General features: G+C 33.8%; 2 protein-coding genes across 2 annotated transcripts; one reads left to right on the plus strand and one right to left on the minus strand.

Moving 5' to 3' along the window:
- Positions 1–260: 260 nt before the first annotated feature.
- Positions 261–5,576, minus strand: LOC147273763 (O-fucosyltransferase family protein). Its single transcript, XM_086256668.1, is given in 10 exon segments — positions 261–737; positions 739–1,191; positions 2,232–2,560; positions 2,818–2,920; positions 3,561–3,742; positions 4,002–4,191; positions 4,322–4,410; positions 4,584–4,660; positions 4,776–4,866; positions 4,962–5,576. Coding segments are annotated over 10 exon segments (1,869 nt in total). The 5' UTR covers positions 5,280–5,576; the 3' UTR covers positions 261–700.
- Positions 5,577–19,140: 13,564 nt separating this feature from the next.
- Positions 19,141–20,764, plus strand: LOC147273764 (Matrixin family protein). Its single transcript, XM_086227656.1, has one exon. The coding sequence runs from the start codon at positions 19,594–19,596 to the stop codon at positions 20,689–20,691; it is 1,098 nt and encodes a 365-aa protein (XP_086083782.1). The 5' UTR covers positions 19,141–19,593; the 3' UTR covers positions 20,692–20,764.
- Positions 20,765–23,006: the final 2,242 nt, after the last annotated feature.

Consider the following 23,006-nt stretch of genomic DNA (forward strand, 5'->3'; position numbering starts at 1 on the left):
TGGACCAACAAACTATCTTACATGTGTGCTCACTTTGCAACTTGGACAAATGGGTGTGATCTCAGATGAAGATGAAATACCTTTTTTATACTGGCAGAGGGGTTGCCCTGGCATGTGAGTTTAGTGGCTAAATTTGTACACTAAGATACTGAAAAGCAACTGATAGAAGCCACACAAACCTAAAGTTGTACCCTGGTCGCTTGGTGTTATGTCTTTGTTGAGCAATGTTTAAAGACAAGGAAACTGGAGGCATTGATAGCTAAAATAACTACTTGATTTCTGCAATCGATTAACTTATAGCATTCTTACAGACTTGGTGTCAAAGAACGTGGAGCAAAGCACACGAAAGTTAACTTTTGTTAATGCAAAAGAAAGCAATGAGTTTCTGCCAAACCTATAGAGTTATTTACTAGCAAAACTATTTATAGACAATTAATTGCGGCTCATTGAACCTCTCCTATACATGGATCCAATCCAATTCAGACATTCGCCAATCCAACCAAAGATATTGAACACAAACCAGACATCACCTCTGAAATGCTGCGCCCCGTGCATAAAATTTTGCAGCTGGCATGATGAGAAAAATTGCCATACTAGGAAGCGGCCAAGTCACCACTACTCCCAACTAACTTAGATACCTAATTCTTCCAACCACCACCTTGTCGGTGTCGTTTTTAGTTTTCTTCTTTTCTTCATCCCTTTAATCTGGGAAAATCTCATCATCCTCGTTATCTTCTATCTTTTATCATGCCCCTCTTCATCGATATTTGTAGAGCCTTCCCACCTCGATTCTCTACATTATATGTATTTTTGGTTTTTTCTGTTGAGTCCATTGCATCTTGTGCTGAGTGATGATCTCCATCAATGATGTTCTCAATATCACCTTGATTCTGTACATTATATCTCTTTTTGGCTTTTCCTTTTGAGTCCATTGCAACTTGTCCTGAGCGATCATCTTCATCCTTACTGTTTACAATATCACTGAGTGACTTCTCGCAGACACAAGCGTATGGATATTCATGAAATTCACCTCGTCCAGGTTTCATCTCGTCGGGTTCACCCATGAATCCTTTTTGGCATGACTTTACTTTTTTTGCAAATGTATCCCAACCCATCTTATCCCTAGCCATGAACAAAGCACTAAGCCTCTTTGCATTTGGCCTGATGGTCCTCTTATGACCCATGTACCTCCTATTAACAATAAAATAAAAGCAATTAAATATGATTAATAGATCTCCAGAAACAGAAAAATATTAAATTAAATAGCAGAGACAGCCAATAATAACAATAGTGATGTTATGAATATAATGACAATAAGCATGATGTCAAACTGTACCAAAAAATTTCTGAGCTATATAGATTAAACATAAAATTTTCTCAGTACAGGTTTCACTTGAAAAATTATCCTTGGTCATCAATGGATCACCCATGGTTATTCAGATGGGAAGTCAATTGAACAAATGTACAAAAGACTTCTAAAAAATGAAAAGTTTACTGACGGCAATCTTATTTGTATGTATTTGAGTCTGGCTTTAAAACAATCTTATATAGCTCAGCTTGCTGCAGTTGGTATATCACTGTTTGATAGGTTTTAATAGTCTAAACAATTATCAATAACCACAGGAAATTGTCAAATTTCTGCATAAAGTCTAAGTTTTGACAAGTTACAGGAAAAATCATAATTAGGAAGGACAACCACACATGCAACTTTCTACCAGCAGCTACTACTTTGCATAGTATAGATGACAGCAAAACAGTAGCTAGTTGCAATAGTCTAAACACGGGACCGAGGGTTAGTTAAGATGTATTCCAAGGGACTGTCAAATATCCTTTTAAAAATTTTGTAATAACAGAATTCATATAGAGGATAAACAAAACATAAGAAAGTAAAGAAAAACCTAAACATTTTCCCTGAATTCTCCGATAAGAAAGCAGCATTTCTAAGCTGAAATTATCTTGAATGTTACATAACCTTGAGATTAAGTAAATTTGTTTAATTAGTCCTTTCAAATGCTACCTCTTGTGCTAGTGCAAAATTTGTAAGTGTAGTCGAACCTTGTCATACTTGTTAGGTAACTTGAAGTCTGTGGTAGAGTAATTACTGCATCTTTCACAAACCAAATCTAGACACAATTTACTGATCCATAATTTCATTTTGGAAGAAACGAATTTAAAAATGCATCAGTTCAACTACAGAAAAGACTAATGCAAAAATGGACTAGATTTCTAACCTTCGACCTGCGAGAATCTTGGCCATATTCCCGTTATTATTAGTGACAAACACATCACTTTCGTCAGAGACAATGTAGTCAATTGCAGCAAGACGGGAAGAGAAGGGAAGAAGATGTTTTAGCTCTTTTTCAGCAAGCATCTCCTTTGTGTAAAAATTTGGGAAGAGTTCTCTCAGAGGCCTCAAAGTCTCTTCTCCACCATATATTTCACCAGAAGCAACATACAGGTAGGTGTCATTTGCAAAACCAAGTGCCCGCAGCATCAAGCCCACCTCATGAGGAGTCAGCGGACATTTCCCTCGCTTTCGCTCTTCGTCAGGGCTTAAATCCTATATGAATAATAAGAAAAATTACACTACTATTCAAATTACAGGATATGAACGCAATTGTACCGTCGTCACAAGCATGGTACACTATATGTATTGAGAACTACAGTGCGGTGTTGCAATTGCATCATTTAAATACCAACGGCATATCTTGTTAAGAAATTTGATTCATAAAACAACAAATTTCTATCATAACTCTTGTTGAGGTGAATATGAATACATATCATTGTATATAAATTATAAACGAATAGCAATCTCACAGGTAATGTTTCCCATCGTTTTCTTATTTCAGCAAGCTCATGTCTCTCTTTATCACCCCCACCATAATAACACCCAGAAAATGCTAGCATATCACGTTCAAACCTGTCATTAAAGAGTGTCACTTCAAGACCAGAAACATCCACATAAATTCAATCATACGTGTCATGAAAGGATAGCAGTTCCTTTAAGAAGACAACAGTCAACACACATTATGCAAGCATTTTATCGAGCTACAATAAAAGAACAAAACCAAAAAGGAAAAACAATGAAAAACTTCAGCAATAATCCGAACGTGGATATTCATATTGCTGGAAATTACATAAAATGAGTTCTTAAAGATCTTGTAAGAAGCAGAGGTGGCCTATATTCATAGTTCTACCTTCTCTGACATACAGGATAATTCCCGATAAGCAGGTGTTCTCCACATATTATACTATTCAGTATTCACTATATAAATTTTTTTTATTGGCCAAATATTCACCATATAAATTCTTAATTGTGATATGTTGTGGCCATTTACAAAGACTTTGAAAGGCTAATCTGAGGAGTCAACAAGTTTGATATGCTCTTTAATTACGGAATTAAAACACAAAAAGATAATTTTGTTTAAACATCCCCCAAAAGAAAAGAAAAGAATATTGAGGGTAGACCGCAACTGCAACGAGTATGTGCTCTGTATTGAGTGTCTATGCTCAATGAACATTACATGCAGGTTGAATTTAATAGGGAATAGAAAACAAACCTCAAGTGAACAGCAATGAAACGTTTTGCCATCTTTCGCATTCTCATAACAAGTTTGTGACCAAGTTCATTTATAGATTTTGTAAATTTAAGTGCATGATAATTAACACGACAGCGCAACTTTTGCAGATCATCATCAAGGTTAGGTGCAAGCCTATAGTCAAACTTTGTCAATTGCAGAACCTGCAAAATTGCCGAGTGTTAATTGCCTTTTTGCACCAAACCATAACCATCAAAATAGACTTTTCTCTACGACAAGAAAACTAAATAACATAAGAAATTTAGTACCCCCATAGAAAAACATAAGAAACTATGTTTTTGAAACAAGGATAAGGAAATTATGCGGCTACAATACATTACTAAAATTCTAGCCAGACAACTTGAAAAATAATCAAAATGTTTGAATGTGCATATCTTATACATATTGGCAAAGGGTCCTTACTCGTCTCCTCAAAAGTATTGGCAGAACTTGATCTATATAATATTCAGGATCAGATTTCCTTGGAACACGCATGGTATATGGAGGTTTTTCCATGCTCCGCATGACTTTTTCAGGAACTCTTCGGATAATAGTCACATCTTTTGCAAGGGAAGACATAAACCAATCGACATCAAAGATGTTGACAAAATCACTGCATGCAAGATTAGTGTATTTAATAGGATGATAAATGGAAATCCAATTGGCACAAACACTACCACAATTTTTTTTAAAGAAATATAAAAGTTAGATTATGGGGCCAAAACATTGATAGAAGCACATACCTATCATCCTTCCAATACGAATGATGATCCAGCTCAGGCACAACTAAGGTAGCATTAAGAATCCGGGCAACAACCACTGCATCTGTTATCTGATTGCAAGAAATAAGTTGGCATTTTTGGCATTGAGAAAACAATAATTATTTGAGTAAAAAAATAAAAATTGCAGATAGCTTTTAGACACAGAACCTGATTCTTATTTCTTTGTGGGTCTCAATATTTAGAGAAAAAAAACGTAGCTGAACATAGAAATAATCTGACTTACTCCTGTTCTTTGCTGGTTCAGCCCCCCACTGGTTGCAATCAGCAAATACCCATTTGACTTTCGCTCCGGTACAGCCGCTAAATTCAACATTCAATTATTACACGTTAAAAACACAAACTTGACAATGACAGATTGAGAATGCTTGCAAACATGAAATTTGCAAACCCATTTTTTCAATCCGAATTAACTTACGAGCATAATGACGACCTCTTTCACTGCACCCGTAGTAGAATTTCGAATACTTGGATTTCCAAACATCAATTTCCTCTCGACCATTCCCACCCTAAATTGAAATCAACATTTTTCTTTATTCAAATTACAAATGAAAAATTTACAAAAAAAATAAAAAATTGAAGGTAAAGACTAAAAATGAAGTACCAGCTTGGAGTAGAAGCTGTGATTGACCAGGCGCTGAGAGTACCATTCGAGATCAGAGGCCACGTGGCCAGTGAAGAGCGAAATCAAGCCCAGCGCAAACAGCATGAGCCCGCACACCATGGACCACGACACCGGTTGCTGCTTTCTCTGGTGCTGCGGCGGCAACGACGCCGTTTTGGTGGTTGATCTCAAGTACACGTGCTTGTTGTTCTTGTTGTTGTTGTCGTTGGTACCATTGTAGCCACCGTTTTGGTGCTGTAACAGAGCCAGCTTCGCTGCCGGAGTCAAGCTAAACCTCCACGCCTTCGCCACGCCCATACAGAACAGCCCTCACGTTTGCAGCTTATTTACTGAAAATGCCATTCCTCAGTTTTCCAAATCATGCCCCCTTCTCTCTCGGTCTCCGATCAGATTGCGGCGAGCACGACGGAGTGTGTGTCGTCGAAGGAAGGGTAGTTGGTGTAAATAAGGAGAATGTGGACGTCAGAAATTTGTGGAAATTGGAGCGCAAACCCTAGTTAGTGCGGGGTTTGAGACGAGGATCAATATCACTGTGCAGCTTTTGAGATGTGTTGGGAGAGACAGTGGAGGTCTTTAGAAGAAAGAGAGAGTGTGTGTGTGTGTCAGTGTGTGAGGAAGAGAATCAGAAGCTTGCTTTATTTCTTTATTTGTTTATTTATTGCTGTAAAATGTAAATTAAATAAATTTACTGGGATAGTTATCATAGTTTCCGGTAACTTTCCATTTTCATAAAGTTGTTGTAATTATTAAAATTAAGGCATAAATTCAATTTAAACACATAATTATATAAGCTATTTCAACGGGGTCCATGAGCTTTAAAATATTTCAAATATATACCCGATCTATTATCTAAATTGAAAAATGAATTTTTATCCATTGATTCGTTGAGAGATCAGTTAAATGACAGCTTGACTTTTGTTGACCGGGATTACTTGACGACGTGGCGCTATCTCAACAAACATTTCCCGCCAAATGAGCGACACAGACCCACAATTTAATAATAATAGAGAGAGTGAGAGTTTGTGGGCCCGTGCCAGGGGTTAGGTGGACCCGTGTCGCTCATTTGGCGGCGACAGAGGTCCACCTAACCCCTGACACGGGTTCACAAAGTCATTATCTCTTTCTCGCTCGTTAAACACAAGTGAAAGATTTATATTCGAATTTGGGGGAAACGTGATGTTTTTTGGAGACTAAATGGTCAGGAGAGCGTTCGACAAGCGGGAAAGAGGTGATGGGTGTGTGGGCCTGTGTCAAATGGACATGTGTTGCTCATTTGGCGGGAAAGGTATGCTGAATTGGTGTCACCTCGCCAATTAATCCCCGTTAGCAAAAGCCAAGCTGACATTTAACTGATATCTCAATAAATTGATGGACGAAATTTCATTTTTCAATTTACATAATAAATCAGGTGTATATTTGAAATATTTGAAAATTCGTGGACCCCGTTGAAATAGCATATATAATTATGTGTCTAAATTGAATTTATGCCTAAAATTAATAACTCATTAACTTGTGTTATAAATTTATAATAACAATTGTTCAAGAGAATCAGATCCATCCATTTTAGAGATTTAAAAAGAAAAATTAATAAGGAGTGCAACAATGTAATGAAAAGTAAGTTGGGAAAATTTTAATAAAAGGACTCTAATTATATCCTTATTTTTAATTGAGGATCTTATTTTCACTTTACTTTAATAAAAAATTATTATTTTTCAAGTATTTTAATCAAGAATTTTCGTCAAAAATTGGTAAGCATGTGACTAATTTTTAAGGCTAAAATTGTCATTTTAGCTAAAAATTAATTGCAACCATTTTTATGTTACAAAAAATAAAACTAATTAATTACAAAAAATAAAAATTAATTGCACAAATAACTTTATTTTTATGTTATTTTTTGTAGTAATGAAGTTTAATTTTTTTGTTAAGAGGGCTATTTATGGGAAAGAAAGATGGCTGTTCCGGCATTTACGGAGCAGATAGAATAACACTAGCTATCCCAACGGCGGCTCATATGGTGACAACGTTTTGGGAAAGCAGAATGTTAAGGAGGGCAGAAATGGTATGTTAGAATTAATTGGTGCATTGAAGGATGATAAATCATGAGATCCATGTATGGTGAATAGGTTAAGTGATTAGATGGATTCATGAATTGACCAAAAAGATATGTACAATTAGGATGTGATTTAATTGAAGTGTGTCACTTGGTCTATTATGGCCTCTTCAATGATTTATTCAGACCAAAATAAGAAAAAATGTGGTACTTAATTTTTGTCATATCATATATTAGGTGCTTTCATTTTTCATCAAAAAAAAAAAAAAAAAAAAAACCCGCTTTCATTAGCTTGTTTAGGGCCTTTCATCACCAAATTCAAAATTAGGGAAATCCCTTAATGCAGGTCTTTGTATTTTTCCTTTTCCAATAGGATAAGACATCAAATTAAATTTTATAATTTGGGACCTCAATTGATGTATCAGTGCTTTATTTGTTTTAATTTGAGACTATGAATTTTATATATGATTTAAATAAGATATTGTCATGTCATCTAACACATCTTGATCTCAAAAATTTGAAAAAAACTCTTAATACCCTTTTGCAATTAAATGTAAGTTCATATGTCATGTTTATAATTTATGCTTTTGAAATTGTATTATAAAATAAAATATGTCATTTTAGTCATCTAATTAATTGTATTTGTAAAATAAACTCTAATCGTTCAATCCTAAATGATAAATTAAGGTTCTTTTGAGTATAAATATAACATCAACAAAAAATTAATAACGGATTTTTTTTACAAGTAAAAAAAGGCTTGATAGGCCAACCCACCTACAAAAAAGTGGTGATAGGCCAGGTCGCTTTTTAATGAGTGAGCATATATTCGACATGAATACCAAGCGCTCATTGCTTTTGTTTTGTTCTTCAATATAGTTACTATTCCAATTATTATCACTGTGCAACTATGACAATAAAAAAAATGCATAAAAATGATACTTATGCATATATACTTTATCTTTTTCTTATATAAACATGTCAAAAATTAAATAAACCAACATAAAATACACATTTCATGCTTATGAATTCACATATGCCATAATTTTAACCGTAACAATGATTGCTAATGATTACCATTGTCAAATAGTAACAACATTGTTATTGTTTGGCAGTGACATGACCCCATCGATCATCGATCTTCATTCTTCACCCACTCCCTTACAAAAATGAAATTAAATTAAAGGGAAAAAAATAATTTTTGTCCCTATATTTTACCCCAAAAACATATATGGCCCATGTGATTTCAAAACTCCACATTTGGTCAATATGTTTTATATTGCTTGCAATCTTAAGACATTTTGTACCCAAGAATGACATTTTCCTAATAATTTGTTTAAACTTGCGAATTTTATTCAAAAATGACAAAAAATCATGTTTGTCAGCCTCAATCTCTTTAGCAAATAAATACAAAAAATAAAAATTGAAATTAGTTTTAGACAACCCATAAGATGGTCTTTCAATCCCCCCAACAAAATATTTCTTGAAAACAAATGAAAATTTTATCTCAATTTGAAAATTTGAGTTTGTTAAAATTGTTCTAAGATTACAAATAACATAAAACACTTGGATCAAATGTGGAGTTTTAAAACCATAAGGACCAAATCTATTTTAAATCTATTTTTGGGGTAAAACACAGGACCAAAAACATATTTTTCCCCAAATTAAAAAAACAAAACAAAAAAAACAAGAATAAAATAAAATAAGCCAAATTCAAAAAATCAACATTAGATCTTAGGGTGTAGGAAATCTAACACTGATGGCCACAAAATCCAAGATCTACCTTGTGTTAAACCTCACCATAGGCAGCGAAAGAGGAGAGAGAAAGAGGAAGATGAGAAATAATCCAGCGCCAAGAGTACGAGATTCAGTCTCGGATCTAATCGAGGGAACCATTCTCGAGTTTAGGGTGAGAAGTTGCAAAGAAAGAGAGAGAGAGAGTTGCGGTCGTCGTACCAACAAGGAGATGTCGTCGATGAGGGTGGGGTGGGGGGTTGCCAGTGAGTGTGGGAAGGGAGGAGCTAGGTTTGGGGGTTGCAGGGTTGAAGGTGGCTTTCAATATTTTTGTTTGAGAGCAGTTTTGCTCACCTTCTTTAACTCAGGTGTATGCTCATCTCCCATCTAAAATGCTGCCATGTGTTTAAACAATTAACCACGAGTTAATCTATTGTATTTAATTATTTATGATATTATAATGATGAGAGAGAAAAATAATTTGACAACTTTTTTCTACTTTTATCCTTATCTTTTATTACTCAACTTTTTTCCACTTTTTATTACCTATTAATTTTTATTTTCTCTTTTATTTAATTATTTCTAATAATTTTTGCTTCTTTTGTTTTTTTGCTCTTCTCCAGTACGCCTCTAGTATCTAAAAAACCACATGTATTTAATAATTTTTGCTTTTTTTTTTTTTTTGCTCTTTTCTAGTATGCCTCCAGTACCCAAAAAACCACATCCAATTTTTTTGGGTCTTCTCATGTATACACCTTTTATCTAATTTTTTAATTAATTAAAAAAAATAATCCAACAACACTTTTTTTTTTTTGCCTAAGAATTCTTCTTTCTTGTCTCATACATGACATTTTCAGATCAAACAAATTCTTAGGTCAATCCAAGGTGTTGCAGCATTTGAAGAGAGAAGAATAGTTGCAACGACATAATTTTTTTTTTTTTGAACTCATGTAACTTTTTTATTGGATTTTCTATGTATGTAAATGAGTTGTTTTAGATTTTTGTTTGGCCAACATTTTAGATTAAACTTTGCAAATGAGTTTTTTGTTCGAATTGCAAATGTGTTGTTAGAATATTTTTATTTTTTAATTAATTAAAAAAATAGATAAATGTGTATACAGGAAAAGACCCAAAAAAATGGATGTGATTTTTTGAATACTAGAGGCGTACTGGAGAAGAGCAAAAAAACAAAAGAAGTAAAAATTATTAGAAATAATTAAATAAAAGAGAAAAGAGAAATTAACGGGTGATAAAAAAAAAAGTTGAGTAATAAAAGATAAGGATAAAATAAGAAAAGAATTGTCAAATTATTTTTCTCTTTCATCATTATAATATCATAAATAATTAAATACAATAGTTAACTCATGGTTAGTTTTTTAAACACGTGGCAGTATTTTAGATGGGAGGTGAGCATACTCCTGAGTTAAAGGAGGTGAGCAAAACTGCTCTCATTTTGTTTTCTTCTTTTCTGTTTTTTCAATTACTTTATTTTTGTATTTTATTTTTAAAGTTTTTATTGATATTTTATTATTTTTTGTTCACGTGACTATTTTTTAGAAATCAAAGCTTAGTTGGGGTCTACATGTGCCATGTCATTGCCATGTCGACAGATAACAGACTTATAGAAACGAATGTAACAAAGGTATCATATTGACACGAAATGAAAGTTGCGGAATATTTCTACAACTTTCTAAAGTTAAAATACTAATTTGAAAAAAAAAAGTATAATTGACGTATAATTTACTCTTTAATTTATTGCCCAACACATATTGGATTAGTCAGCATCGATCACCTTATGTACGTCATGCCAAAAAAAGAAGAAAAACCATCACCCTGTGGAGATGTGTCATGTTAGGCTTGCCACTTGGAATGTTTGAACAAATACTAAATGTAAGCATATTTACTTGAGAAGCAAAACAATGCATCATGTGGGTTCCTTACTTGTTTGGCTTGTCTTCGATCATGTTACCTAAAGCACATGACATTCAAAGTGGAACCCACAGAGCAAAAAATATCACTTGCACTATGAATCTTTCAACCATATTGAAGGGTTTATATATTGTTTGTGTCTGTGTGGGAGATACTTATAGCTAGTGATATATATTTGTCCCTAAATTAAATAAACAAAACAAAATAAAACAAGAATAAAATAAAATAACCAAAATTCAAAAAATCAACATCAGATCTTGGGGTGTAGGAAATCCAACACCGATGGCCACGAAATCTAAGATCTACCTCGTGGTAGACCTCACCACAGGCAGCGAAAGAGGAGAGAGAAAGAGGAAGATGAGAAATAATCCAGCGCTGAGAGTATGAGATTTTGTCTTATATCTAATCGAGGGAACCATTCTTGAGTTTAGGGTGAAAAGTTGTAGAGAGAGAGAGAGAGTTGCGGTCATCGAACCAACGAGGAGATGTTGTCAATGAGGGTGGGGCGGGGGGGTTGCTGGTGAGTGTGGGGAGGGAGGAGCTAGGGTTCCTAGGTTTGGGGGCTGCGGGGCTGTAGGTGGCTTTCAATATTTTTGTTTTCTTTTTTTTATATATTGTTTGTGTCTGTGTGGGAGATACTTGTAGCTAGTGATATATATTATGCAGTATCATTTTCACAGCCATCCATGGAATGTGTTTTAGCAAGGAAAAGGGTGGTCCTAGATTCTCCTACTCCTTTTACAAGTATGAATACAATACCACCAGCATAAATAGTACGCAATTAATTGGCTCATCTCCAATTCAATACCAAATCAAGTTGAGCCACATCCACAAAGACACACAAAGGTGGGTTTGAGTTTTATTGATTGTCACTAGTTTCTCTAGAGAAGTGACAAAGTGCGTCCCTCACCGCTTAGTTGAAAGAAGTGTCTTTAGCAAGCAGAGTGTTTTTGAAAGTTGATTCCCTGATTAAAATATGTCATTTTGGTAAAACGGTGGGTTTGCTTAGAAATGCATGATGGAGTTGGACCCCCCATATCTGCAATCTGGATGTTGATTGATGACATTTCTATAAGTTTGAATCCACTGATCAACATATAATGAAAGTTGCAAATTGCAATTGTTAGTTGTGATGCCGCCGAAAATTACGAGCCTAAGTTGTTCACGCATCCAGCTTGTACGTGATTGGTAATAACAGCGCATAAATATGTAGCGCAAAATGAATGTGGTATACCCATCAACACTTTGATGAAGAGCTATTAATGGATATGAATTTTACAATAAATGTCAGAAAAAATTGCACGGGACACTCTTATTTTTACAATAAATGGTCACATATATAACTAACATATGAAAATATGTTATGAAAGTGTGGGTATATACATCTGTTATATGTAATTTTTTTTTTAAAATATATCACATCCAACGATTTAGTTTCACACACACCATATGTCTATAGGAGCTAATAAACTTTTTTGAAACTGTAATAATATAAGGATTATCGAGTATAAATTATCCCAATTTTTAGTCAACATTAAATTTCGTAGTCTTCTCCTTGCTTGTACATGAGGCATTGAAGCGTAGCCACAAGTTCCTTTTGATTGTTTTATTATCTAGCTTGTTGCATGTTGGTTTGTTTAGCTTGTATATATGCTAATCTTCATCTATATTTAACATGCAAAACCCAGAAATTTACGTCACGTGGGTGTTGAAGTTGACGAAGTAATATATCACCAAGCTCACTTAAGCAACATGCTGGCTGCATTGCTGGACGAATTAATTAATTACATGATATTCTTGATCAACCAGGTTGACCTTTTCAATTAATCCATAAACTTATCTAAATTTCGTGACTCTGAGGCATGTCGTTGTCATCAAAGTCACGGTCAAATTATAAACGTATCTACCAGTGGATGATATAACATGTTCTATTTGCTTAAAGTAAATTGAGTTAATAAGTGGAACCATATAGGAACAAGAACATGCGCACTATAGTACAAATAGTAACAGTAATGATATTTAAAAGTTCGAAATTTGCTTTGGTGTCTTTAGTGCTGCACCAAATATCTTGTAATGATTTCTTGTAATTTCTTAATCAAAAGATATGCATTAATTAAAGTGAGGTTTAATTATAAGGAAGTGTTAGGTCTCATGAAGCTAGTGTTATATAAGTCTTGTTAGACTCTTAGGTGCCACACCGGCTGAATTAAAGCCAAAAAAGGGTGTTAGGTAGCAGATCGATTAGATTTAAAGCAGCAATATTGAATGAGGTTTATTTAGGTATTAATCTATATCAGCAAAATGGCCCAAGCAGCCTTACTGTATATATAGTGGCTGGGCCCAGCTTTGCCCAGCTTTTGGATCTTCATTAAATATTGTCTCTTCCATAGCCATTGAAACAGAGTTATCTGGAGGGAGAGAGAGAGAGAGAGAGAGAGAGAGAGAGAGAGAGAGAGAGAGAGAATAAGGGAAGGGTGTGTGGGCAATTGGGCATGTAGGTCGGTCAAATTTACTCTGCAACTTGGCCATCAATCTCATACAAAGCCAGTATTAATTGCTCGTGGGCTATCACGTGACAGGTGGACCTTGCCCCTGCATGATTTATAAATTCGGTAGTGCTAAATATACTACATTTTACACAAATATGGTGCATGTCATATACTCATATCAACGGATTATTCTACAACATAAGATTATTTGATTTTTCTTATTTTCTAATCGTATAAAATAAATTTAAAAGTTATATAATTTTACTAATATTTAAAAAGTGTTATGAATTTATTTAATTTGTTGCTCTCTAGTGTGACAGTACGTGTCTAACATAAATAAATAGAAATAAAATAAATAGAGAATCTGAATCTCTAAAATATGTACTGGACTAATTAATATTGATATTAAATTTTTAATCTACTTGCATATATTTTTTTTAACATAGAATTTAAGAACTGCTACACTACTAAATTTGTTTGGATGAAAAATAAATAATAAAGGCGTTTGGCCTGTTTTCCTCAACAACAATTCATTATTTAAATATGGATTGATTTATTCTATTTATTTTTAACAATTAAAGAATAAGGTTCATTGATTTTAACTCCTAAATTTCAATAATTTTTTAGTTTAGGTACCAAAATTAAATAGCATTTTAGATTAGGGGTGGACATTTATTACCCAAATACCGAAACCGAACCCGTACCATACCGTACCGTGTCAATGTTATACCGGAAAACAATACCGATTATATACCGTACCGATACCGTACCGTACCAAGTCTAAATCGGTATGGTATAGGTATGAAACTTTCAATACCGTGAAATACCGTACCGTACCGATATATTTTTAATTTAATTATTTAATATTTTTTTAATTAAGTGTTGTCATATTAGTGGCTATTTGGGCAAGTCTATAGACTATAATAGAAAGCATATACTTTCTATACTTGGGTCTGAGTTGCTGTTGTGTTTTACTGTTTTACTTTTCCTTTTGTCATTGTTGTAGTTTCTTTGGCATTGATATATATATATATATATATATAGAATGGTGTGTGATTTATGATCAGTTGCTTTATTTTCTAATTCTGTGTTTACACTGGTTGATGATGAATTGGGTTAGAATTATATATGTGCTTAATTAGTCGTTTGATGGTTAATTAAAGATCAATACCATCGGTCATAGTTCACAACAGAAATGAAAGGAACGTACAAGTTGAGTTTTGTTTTATCTTTTGGTTGGGAAAAAGTATTTCTTTTTTGTTGTTAAATATTGTTTTTTGACAAAAAAAAAAAGAAGTTTAAAATGTTGGTATATACCGAAACCATACCGAACCATACCGAATTCATAAAACACTGGTATGGTATGGTACAAGTTTTAAAAATGTCCATACCGTACCGAATAAAAATTTTGGTATGGTATCGGTATGGGGCTCATACCGTACCATACCGTACCGTGCCCACCCCTATTTTAGATTAGATACTAATTGAAAAGTCAAACAAAATAATAAAGTAAAAAGTATTAAAATTTACAAATATTACATCACATACCACTACAATAAAAAAATAAAAATAATATTACGTCACAAATATTACATTAATTTATACTATATTATATTAAAAAAAAAAAATCAATCCAGTCACAACTTAACTGTGACTGTCTTGGTAAATTGAAAGAGACAACTCACACCACTATATTATGTATTATTTTGAGTAAAAGTATTGTTTTGACCTCTATTTATACTATATTGTAGTATAATTTCTCTAAAAATAATTCAATTAAGTCACAACTTAACTGTGACTGTCTCACAACTTTGATGTGATTGTCGTTCAGTCACAATTGAATTTGAAGTTGTGAGTGTCGTATAGTCACAACTAAATGTGAAGTTAAGACTACATTAGCAAATTTTTAAGATAATATAAAAGCCTCGAGATCAATTTTGTCAAAACCTTATAAATTTTAACTAACACCCATCATATGTGGGCCAAATGACAAAAATGTCAAATGAAAAAGACTCAAATCAAATGGGCCAACATATTTGTGACCTAATCTAAAAAACTACATTTAAATTTAGTAGTTCAATTGAAATATTATATGGTCTTCATGCTATACTAAAAAATTATTAAAATTTGGTATTTAATCCTAATTTTCTATAAATAATAACACTTAAAAAAAACATTATTTGACAAATAAACTTAATAAAACCTAATATTGTTAAAAGAATATTTGTTATTTTGATAGAATGGAACCTAGATCTATATCATATTAATCCTAACTAATTACCCAACTCACCATCACTGCGAGAAACCCTTCTTTACCCTCACATGCACATCACACACGACTATAAATTCTCAACCCCTAGAAGGACCTCATAATAATTGCATGGGCCAAGTGTTGGGTGCGAGTGTGCAACACAAGAATATGCGGTAAAAGTGCGAAACAAGGTTCCAATTCCAACATGGCCAAAAAAAAAAAAAAAAGGTTTCAAGCTCCAACTTCTAATTATTGATAATATTGTATTATCTCCTAGCTCCTTCGGAGCACTAATGTACCCGTATATAGAGTATAGGACCTCACACAAGCGACCACCTGATGGTAAAAAGTCTATTTCTTTTTTTGAGAAAAGAAAAAAATAAGTAACTAATTCTTTTGAAAAAAATTTTTTATAAACAATTAGTATATACAACGTTTCTCTTACAATGTAGTAAGATAATTATCAAAACAGCGCTGGATACCATCTTATATGAAATTTTTTCTAATTTATTGGATGGGAGACCAGTGTAGGCTAATCTCAAATTAGTCACCCGAGGTCAACCTTTATGGATTTTTTTTATCAAAAGATGACCTCCCCCAAATATTCATCAAGACTAGAAAAACCATCATCATCCCTCCAGCCACACAATAGTGTCACTCATTCCTTGTGTGCATGTATTTATGCATGGGAAATACTAATTAGCTTATCAAACATTTCTTGATCAACATAAGTTGATACTTTATTTAATTAAGTTGGTACTTAATTTTTGGATTTGGAGTAATGGTTTAGCTAGCTAATCCTTCTTGTTCTAAGAACATGATAATGAATGATAATTTGAAACTACTTTAAGACTTTAGTTATATATCTTCAGATTCTTGGAGCTGATCAATTAGCGTTGATGGTGCTTTAAGACTTTATCTTACTCGAAACCCAATGCTACCTGCATTATCATCATTGCTTTCAAACTCTCCATTAAACCACTAATTCAAAGTGCTTCCATCGAATAATTCATTTGTTCAAACAAGTTGCCCATGACATTGGAAATTAATATGCAGGCCTCTTCGAGTATATGAGAGTTTTGTGTTGTCTTAAAAAATGTATACGTGTGAGTAAAAAAAGGGTGAATTCATGACTTTTTTCTGCGTTGGTAGACAAAAGTGCAATTAAGTTTTCTTTTTTGAAATCAGAGTAGATCAAAACCCCTATGTCAATACCAGCCCAATATTGTTGAATAAAAACAAGTTGAACAACCTTTGATATGCATATTAATCAAGGAGGGAACCAAACTTAGAAGCTGAGGTGGGTTGGGCTTTATGGGTAGGGAGGTTGGAGGCTTTGGGCTTAAAGTTTTTTCTTTCTTATGAGAAATGCTTGGCTCCTTGCTCTGGAGGAGACCTTCTCTTACCCAATCTGACAAACATATGTCTTTGGGCTTCCAAATTTTTTTTTGGGCTTGCAAACTTAATGGTGGCAAGTGGCAACTAAATCCGCCAAATATATTATTATTGTACTCTTTCATGTGTATAGCGCATTCCAATTTACTATTACTATGGCATTGAGTCTACCTTTCTTTTTTCTTGTATATGAACTTTGTCTTTTTATTGTATATATGAATTAACTTTTAAAATATTAAAAAGACAAAAAATGATATGAATTTGTGAGATAGGAAAAAAGGAGAGGCTCCTTAAAGGAGAAGGAGAAAGAGTCGAGCATTGTTCTTTTCTTATTTGGGGTGGGCTGGGTCCTATCCTATATGTCTTAGTAATTTTTTGTATCGGGAAAGTCATTTGTTTATTTTAACCTCATTTTTGCCAGATCAGTTCAATTATTGCCAAATAACACTCTATTGCAAGTTTTTTTTTGTGAGGGGAGAAATTACCTAATCTGATTGATGTGACAAAAAATGGATTAAAAGGTTTCTGTCCGCTGCACTTCAATCATCCTTTTCTGGGTCAGTCAATTAAATTGTTGAACCAATGGGAGAAACTGCAATCGAACTGATCATAGCCGAATTTTAGAAAATAAAACCTGCAGTGGTCAAATCTTGTTGGACCACCAAATTAATTGGTTAAACTATTTGATATTCCATGACATGGTTGGCGGTATTCATGCTTTCTACATTCCCAAATATGCCAACAGTAATTGTTTTTGTCATTTATTATATATGGTTCACTTAACAAGTGGGTTTGATGAAAATGCTATCTGTGTATATATATATATGTTTTGTTGTCAAACACTCAAACTCTATTGTTGGCTAGCCATTTTCAAGTTGCCCAAGCAGCCGCTTATGACACCTCCAAACCCCCACCTTGTATGGGCAATAGGTCATACTAGACTGTAGTAAGCATCTTCCATTCTTTTTCTTATTTTTTATATTTCTGCAAATACTATATATTTCTTACAAATTGTTATTTATTTAATAATATATGGTCTTTCAACTAATGCATCCTTAATTTACACTTAAATCATTGATAATTAAATTAGCATATAAAGGTTTTTAACATTTAAGGACAAAACTTTATACTCCGAGCGATCAGATTGCAATAGATCGAGTTATACTTTTTGCATTTTTTTGGGTATATATAGTTACACTTATATATCTCTAAGAAAAATTTCAAAATTCTATATCTTAAACTCAAGAATCTTCAAAAATCTATAAAATCATACCAACACACACTCAAATATGATCCAACAAGTAGGAGAAAATTATCAACAAACATGTAGAAAATAGGAAGAACAAAAAAGAATTGTTGCACGTACTGCAATAACCAATCGATCGATATTTTTATAATATATGCTAGCTTTTGATCATGAGTATCCTTAAAAATGGTTAGGGGCTTTTAGTAGTGTACTTAGCCAAGGCCGCTATCAAAAGGAAAGGAAAGCACTACGCAAGAGTGCCCCTGAAAGCAACTGATTTGGGATGTTTGATGACCAACACTACTAACCAACAGAAATTTTCGAGAGTGGCTTATCAAGTGGTGCTTGCGTCATATATCCCTCATATAAAAATTTCAAAGATTGCTTCCCAAATCGAAACTATACAGAAGACAGACCATTTGGCCAAAGAGAAGAAGACGCACCTTCAAACACATAGCTTTTTTCAGATAATTAATTACAGCACAAAGAGAGTGAGTGGTTTTGATTAGTCACAACTCACAACCGTAATTAGTTTAAACAAGAAAATGTCTAGTTAATTAACAGTTAAAATAAACCCCATCTCCATCTAATATGTCCCAGTTGACTGTAACATAATTGTTCAAATGGGTTATTAATTTACGAGCACATTGAAAACTATACATTATAGATTATTAGAAAAAAAGAACTAGAATTTTTCATCAACTTTATTTCATGAATCATGAGGTGGTCTTGACTCTTGAATATTACTTATGTTGACCACGTACTAGTCGATCCTTTTCTCTTGTTTGTAGTCACTTGGTGGAAAAAATGTGTGTCCCTTAGAAGATGAAGAAAATATATAATGTCTTGTAGAACAAGCTAGTTAAACCCCAAAACAAACCTAAAACCACCTAATTTGGTCAACAAAAAGAGTGGTACTATAGAACTGATCAACCAACTTGAACTACAAAATCAAATTTTTAAACATATCCCCTTTTTTCTTTTCCCCCAATAAACAAAACCCAAATATTATAATTCAACCAGAACTGAACCAGGTATATATCCCCCCATATATAATTAATTAGCCTGATATTAATTTAATAAATTAACATAAAAAAGAGTGAAATTAACTATATTCAACAGAAAACAGACCCAGTGGTTTACCTATCATTACTCATTAGCTCTTGAAAGTCAGAATCTCCCAACTAAAATACAATTACACGGCAGAATCTTCTTAAACTTATCTCTCCATCATCATTTGCTCATTCATTTCTAGTCCTCTTCAATTCAATCGAAATAATCGACCAATCTCACCTAAGCCAAAGCCAAAGTTTCGATAATTCTTATATTCAAATTAAAATATTCATTCATTCATCATATTTTTTCATTATTTTATCTTAAATCATGTTCTTAATCCAACATGGTGCATGCCATTAGTAAAGCCTCTGAGCATTTCCTTGCTGCAATTCCAAGGCTCACATCCCATCTGAGCATTTCCTTGTTGCAATTCCAAGGCTCACATCCCAAAATAACGAACCAATATGTTTCGGTTTTTCAGTTGCTGCCACTCTCTCTTGATCTTCTACAGCTTCTTCCTCTGCTTCCTCTGTCTTTGGCGCCCTTGTTTTCCCGCCAGAATCTTACCCGACCCCGTAACTGTCATAACCGCCGCAGCCGCCGAAGCCCACAACGCCATGTGGCATGACTTCACGAGGTTCCTGGATGCCGGGAAGGGTACCCAATTCAGCGGCATGTCCGAGCTCAAGAAGTACTTCCATCGTTTCGGCTACCTCCCGAAACCCGAAACGGCAACCAACTTCACCGATATCTTCGACAACCAGTTCGAATCGGCGGTCACTCTCTACCAGTCCAAGCTCGGATTGGACGTCACCGGAAAACTTGACTCCAACACCATCTCGGCCATTGTGTCGCCGAGGTGCGGCGTCAGCGACGCATCGCACACTCTGCATGCTACGCGTCGCTTCGCCTTCTTCAACGGCAAGCCGAGGTGGGCCCGAGCAGCGCCGATGACGCTGTCGTACGCTTTTTCGCCCAACCACGTCATCGACTACATGAGCTTTCCGGACATCAGAGCGGCGTTCCACCGCGCCTTCTCGCGGTGGTCGGCGGTGATCCCGGTGAACTTCACGGAGGCCGCCGACTATGCGTCGGCCGACATCAAAATCGGATTCTACCGTGGGGACCACGGCGACGGGGAGCCGTTCGATGGCGTGTTGGGGGTGTTGGCCCATGCATTTTCTCCAACAAACGGGCGGTTCCACCTGGACGCGGCCGAATCGTGGGCCGTTGATTTTGAATCGGAAAAATCAAAGGTGGCCGTTGACTTGGAGTCCGTGGTGACTCATGAGATTGGGCATGTTCTTGGGCTGGCCCACACCTCGGTCAAGGAGGCTGTGATGTACCCGAGTTTGAGTCCGAGGACCCGGAAGGTGGATCTTAAGATCGATGACGTGCAGGGTGTCCAGGCTTTATATGGGTCAAACCCTAATTTCAAGATTAGTTCATTGCAGTCTGAGAATTCTCATAACCAAGCAATTGCTTTGGACACCAGATCATCCTCTAAGTGGACAATTTCTTTATCATGGATCATTACTTTGATATTGCTTTTGGCCACATGATGAAGTTACTAAGCCAGCCTCCAATTATTTTTTTCAATTCTTTTCAATTTTCTTATAATGGGTTTTCAAATTCCTATACTTGTAAATTTTTTTTTTTTTAAATTGAAATTGTAGAAACAAAACACTCAAAGAAAGTTAAAAGGAATTTTTTCTATATCATCATGTGTTTGGGAATATTGGTGACATGAATTATCTTTTTTATATTTTGAGACCAAAAACTGTAGAAACCTTTATGAAGTACTTAATTTGTGTCAATAAAAGAAGACACAAGGGGCAAAAAAGGCCTAGAAAGGGACAACGTACAGGAGAAGGTTAGTGGTCAAAATGGAGAATGAGAGGTTATTAATGAAGTAAAATTAAAGTGGCACTATTAATCCTAGTGGGAATATTCCTAAACGCAATATTGTGGGTTGGAATTAGTCCAACCTACCCAATTTCCCATTCAACTTGGCACTGCAAAGAATATTCTCAACCTGAAATTTGGGAGGAAATTAAAGTATCACTTACAGCCCAAGATAAAAGGTACCAACCTAGCTTTCACACAAGTCAGAAGGCATCTAACGTACGTTTATGCATGGGACTATGGGAAAGGAAGCTAGCTTGATGAAAAGGTAAAAAGTTATTTCTCTTGTCAAAGAATAAGGGTAGATTTGTTTGTATCACATTTATTGATGTTATTGTCTACCACATCTTTTACAAATATTAGAATCACATGAGATTTATATATGTAATTAAATAGGTCTCAATCTATCTTATGACGTACATGAATGAAAAAACATAGTAAAGATGACACTACTCAATTGAATAGAGATAGAAGATAAAATTTTGACCAAAAAAAGATATATGGAAGAGAAAAATATATTTAAAAAACCACTGCTGTGGATGTAACACTTTCTTGGTAGTAGTCTAGGAAGAGAAAACTGACATGTCTTTTGGAATGCATAAATGGAAAGGAATTGACTCCCTAACCCCAAATGCAGTCCCCCAAATTGAGAAGAAGTGACATTCGATCCATTCATATATTCATCTCCTATGTTTTTTGGTTCAGTCAAAGTTTATATATAGTTAGGAAAAGTGGTAGTGATTTGGACCAGCAACCAGCAGCAGTCTGACTCGACATCTTCTTGGAAAAAGACTTTACTACTTGTTGGATGCACAAAAATACCGAAAAATTTGAGTTTCAAATTGATTTGGTTTAGTTAGGTTTTTTTTTTTTTTTTTTTTTGGATATCAAACCAAACCGAAGTGACCGGTTTGGTATTAGTTTTTAATTTTGAAATTTTTAGGTTTAACCAAACCGACACTTATAAGATAATTAATTTGTTTATATATAATTTTAATATTTATATTATAGATTAAATCAAACCTCCTATTATAGTTTATATATGTTTGTATATGTTTATATAATTTTATATAGTTTATAAATTTAGATCGTTTATACTATATATATAGTTTATAATTTATATAGTTCATAACATACTTTATATAGTTTATATACTTTATATAATATATAGTACGTATAAAGTACGTATAAACTGTATATACTAAAACTATTATAGTTATAAGGTATAGGATATAGAGTATGCTAGTATAGGATATAGAGTATAGTAGTATATATATATATATATATATATATATGGTATATGGTATAAAGTATACTAGTATAGAGTCATTAGTATATGATTTAGAGTATAGGGTATTTTTATTTAGTTTTATATGAAATTTATTATATAAATATTTATAAAGATATATATCTAATTATCTATTAAATTAGTATCAAACCTATTTGATTATTAGTTTAAATTAGTTTATACTATATGTTTATAAAGTTACAAATATGTTTATATTTGATTTAATTTTTTGGGTTAAATACAAAAATGGTTCATAAACTTTACAGTGAATCTCAATTTGGTCCACTAACTATAAAAAGTGTCAATTTGGTCCATGAATTTTTCAAATTGTACCAAATTAGTACAAACATTAACTTCCATCGAAAAATTTAACGGAAACTTATCATGTGCATAGTAAGTGACCACATTTTTAGAGGCATTTCAGTCCGTTCATCACATTTTTATGTGACCAATTCCGTTAATTTTCGGATGGAAGTTAATGTTTGTACTGCTTTGATACATCTTGGAAAATTCGTGGACCAAATTGATATTTTTTATAATTAGTAGACCAAATTGAGAATTAATGAAAAGTTCGTAAACCATTTTTGTATTTAACCCTAATTTTTTTTAATCTATAAGCATATTCTAATAAATAAAAAATTAACCTTGATGCACTTCTTGTGGTTCGAACACAAGACCTCAACA

The sequence above is a fragment of the Dryas octopetala genome, chromosome 9 (assembly GCF_963921425.1).
Source record: "Dryas octopetala chromosome 9, drDryOcto1.1, whole genome shotgun sequence".
NCBI classification, from domain to species: domain Eukaryota; kingdom Viridiplantae; phylum Streptophyta; class Magnoliopsida; order Rosales; family Rosaceae; genus Dryas; species Dryas octopetala.

Excerpts from the sequence above, each read along its gene's own strand:
- LOC147273764 (XM_086227656.1), top strand. The coding sequence starts at position 19,594 with ATGTTTCGGTTTTTCAGTTGCTGCCACTCTCTCTTGATCTTCTACAGC.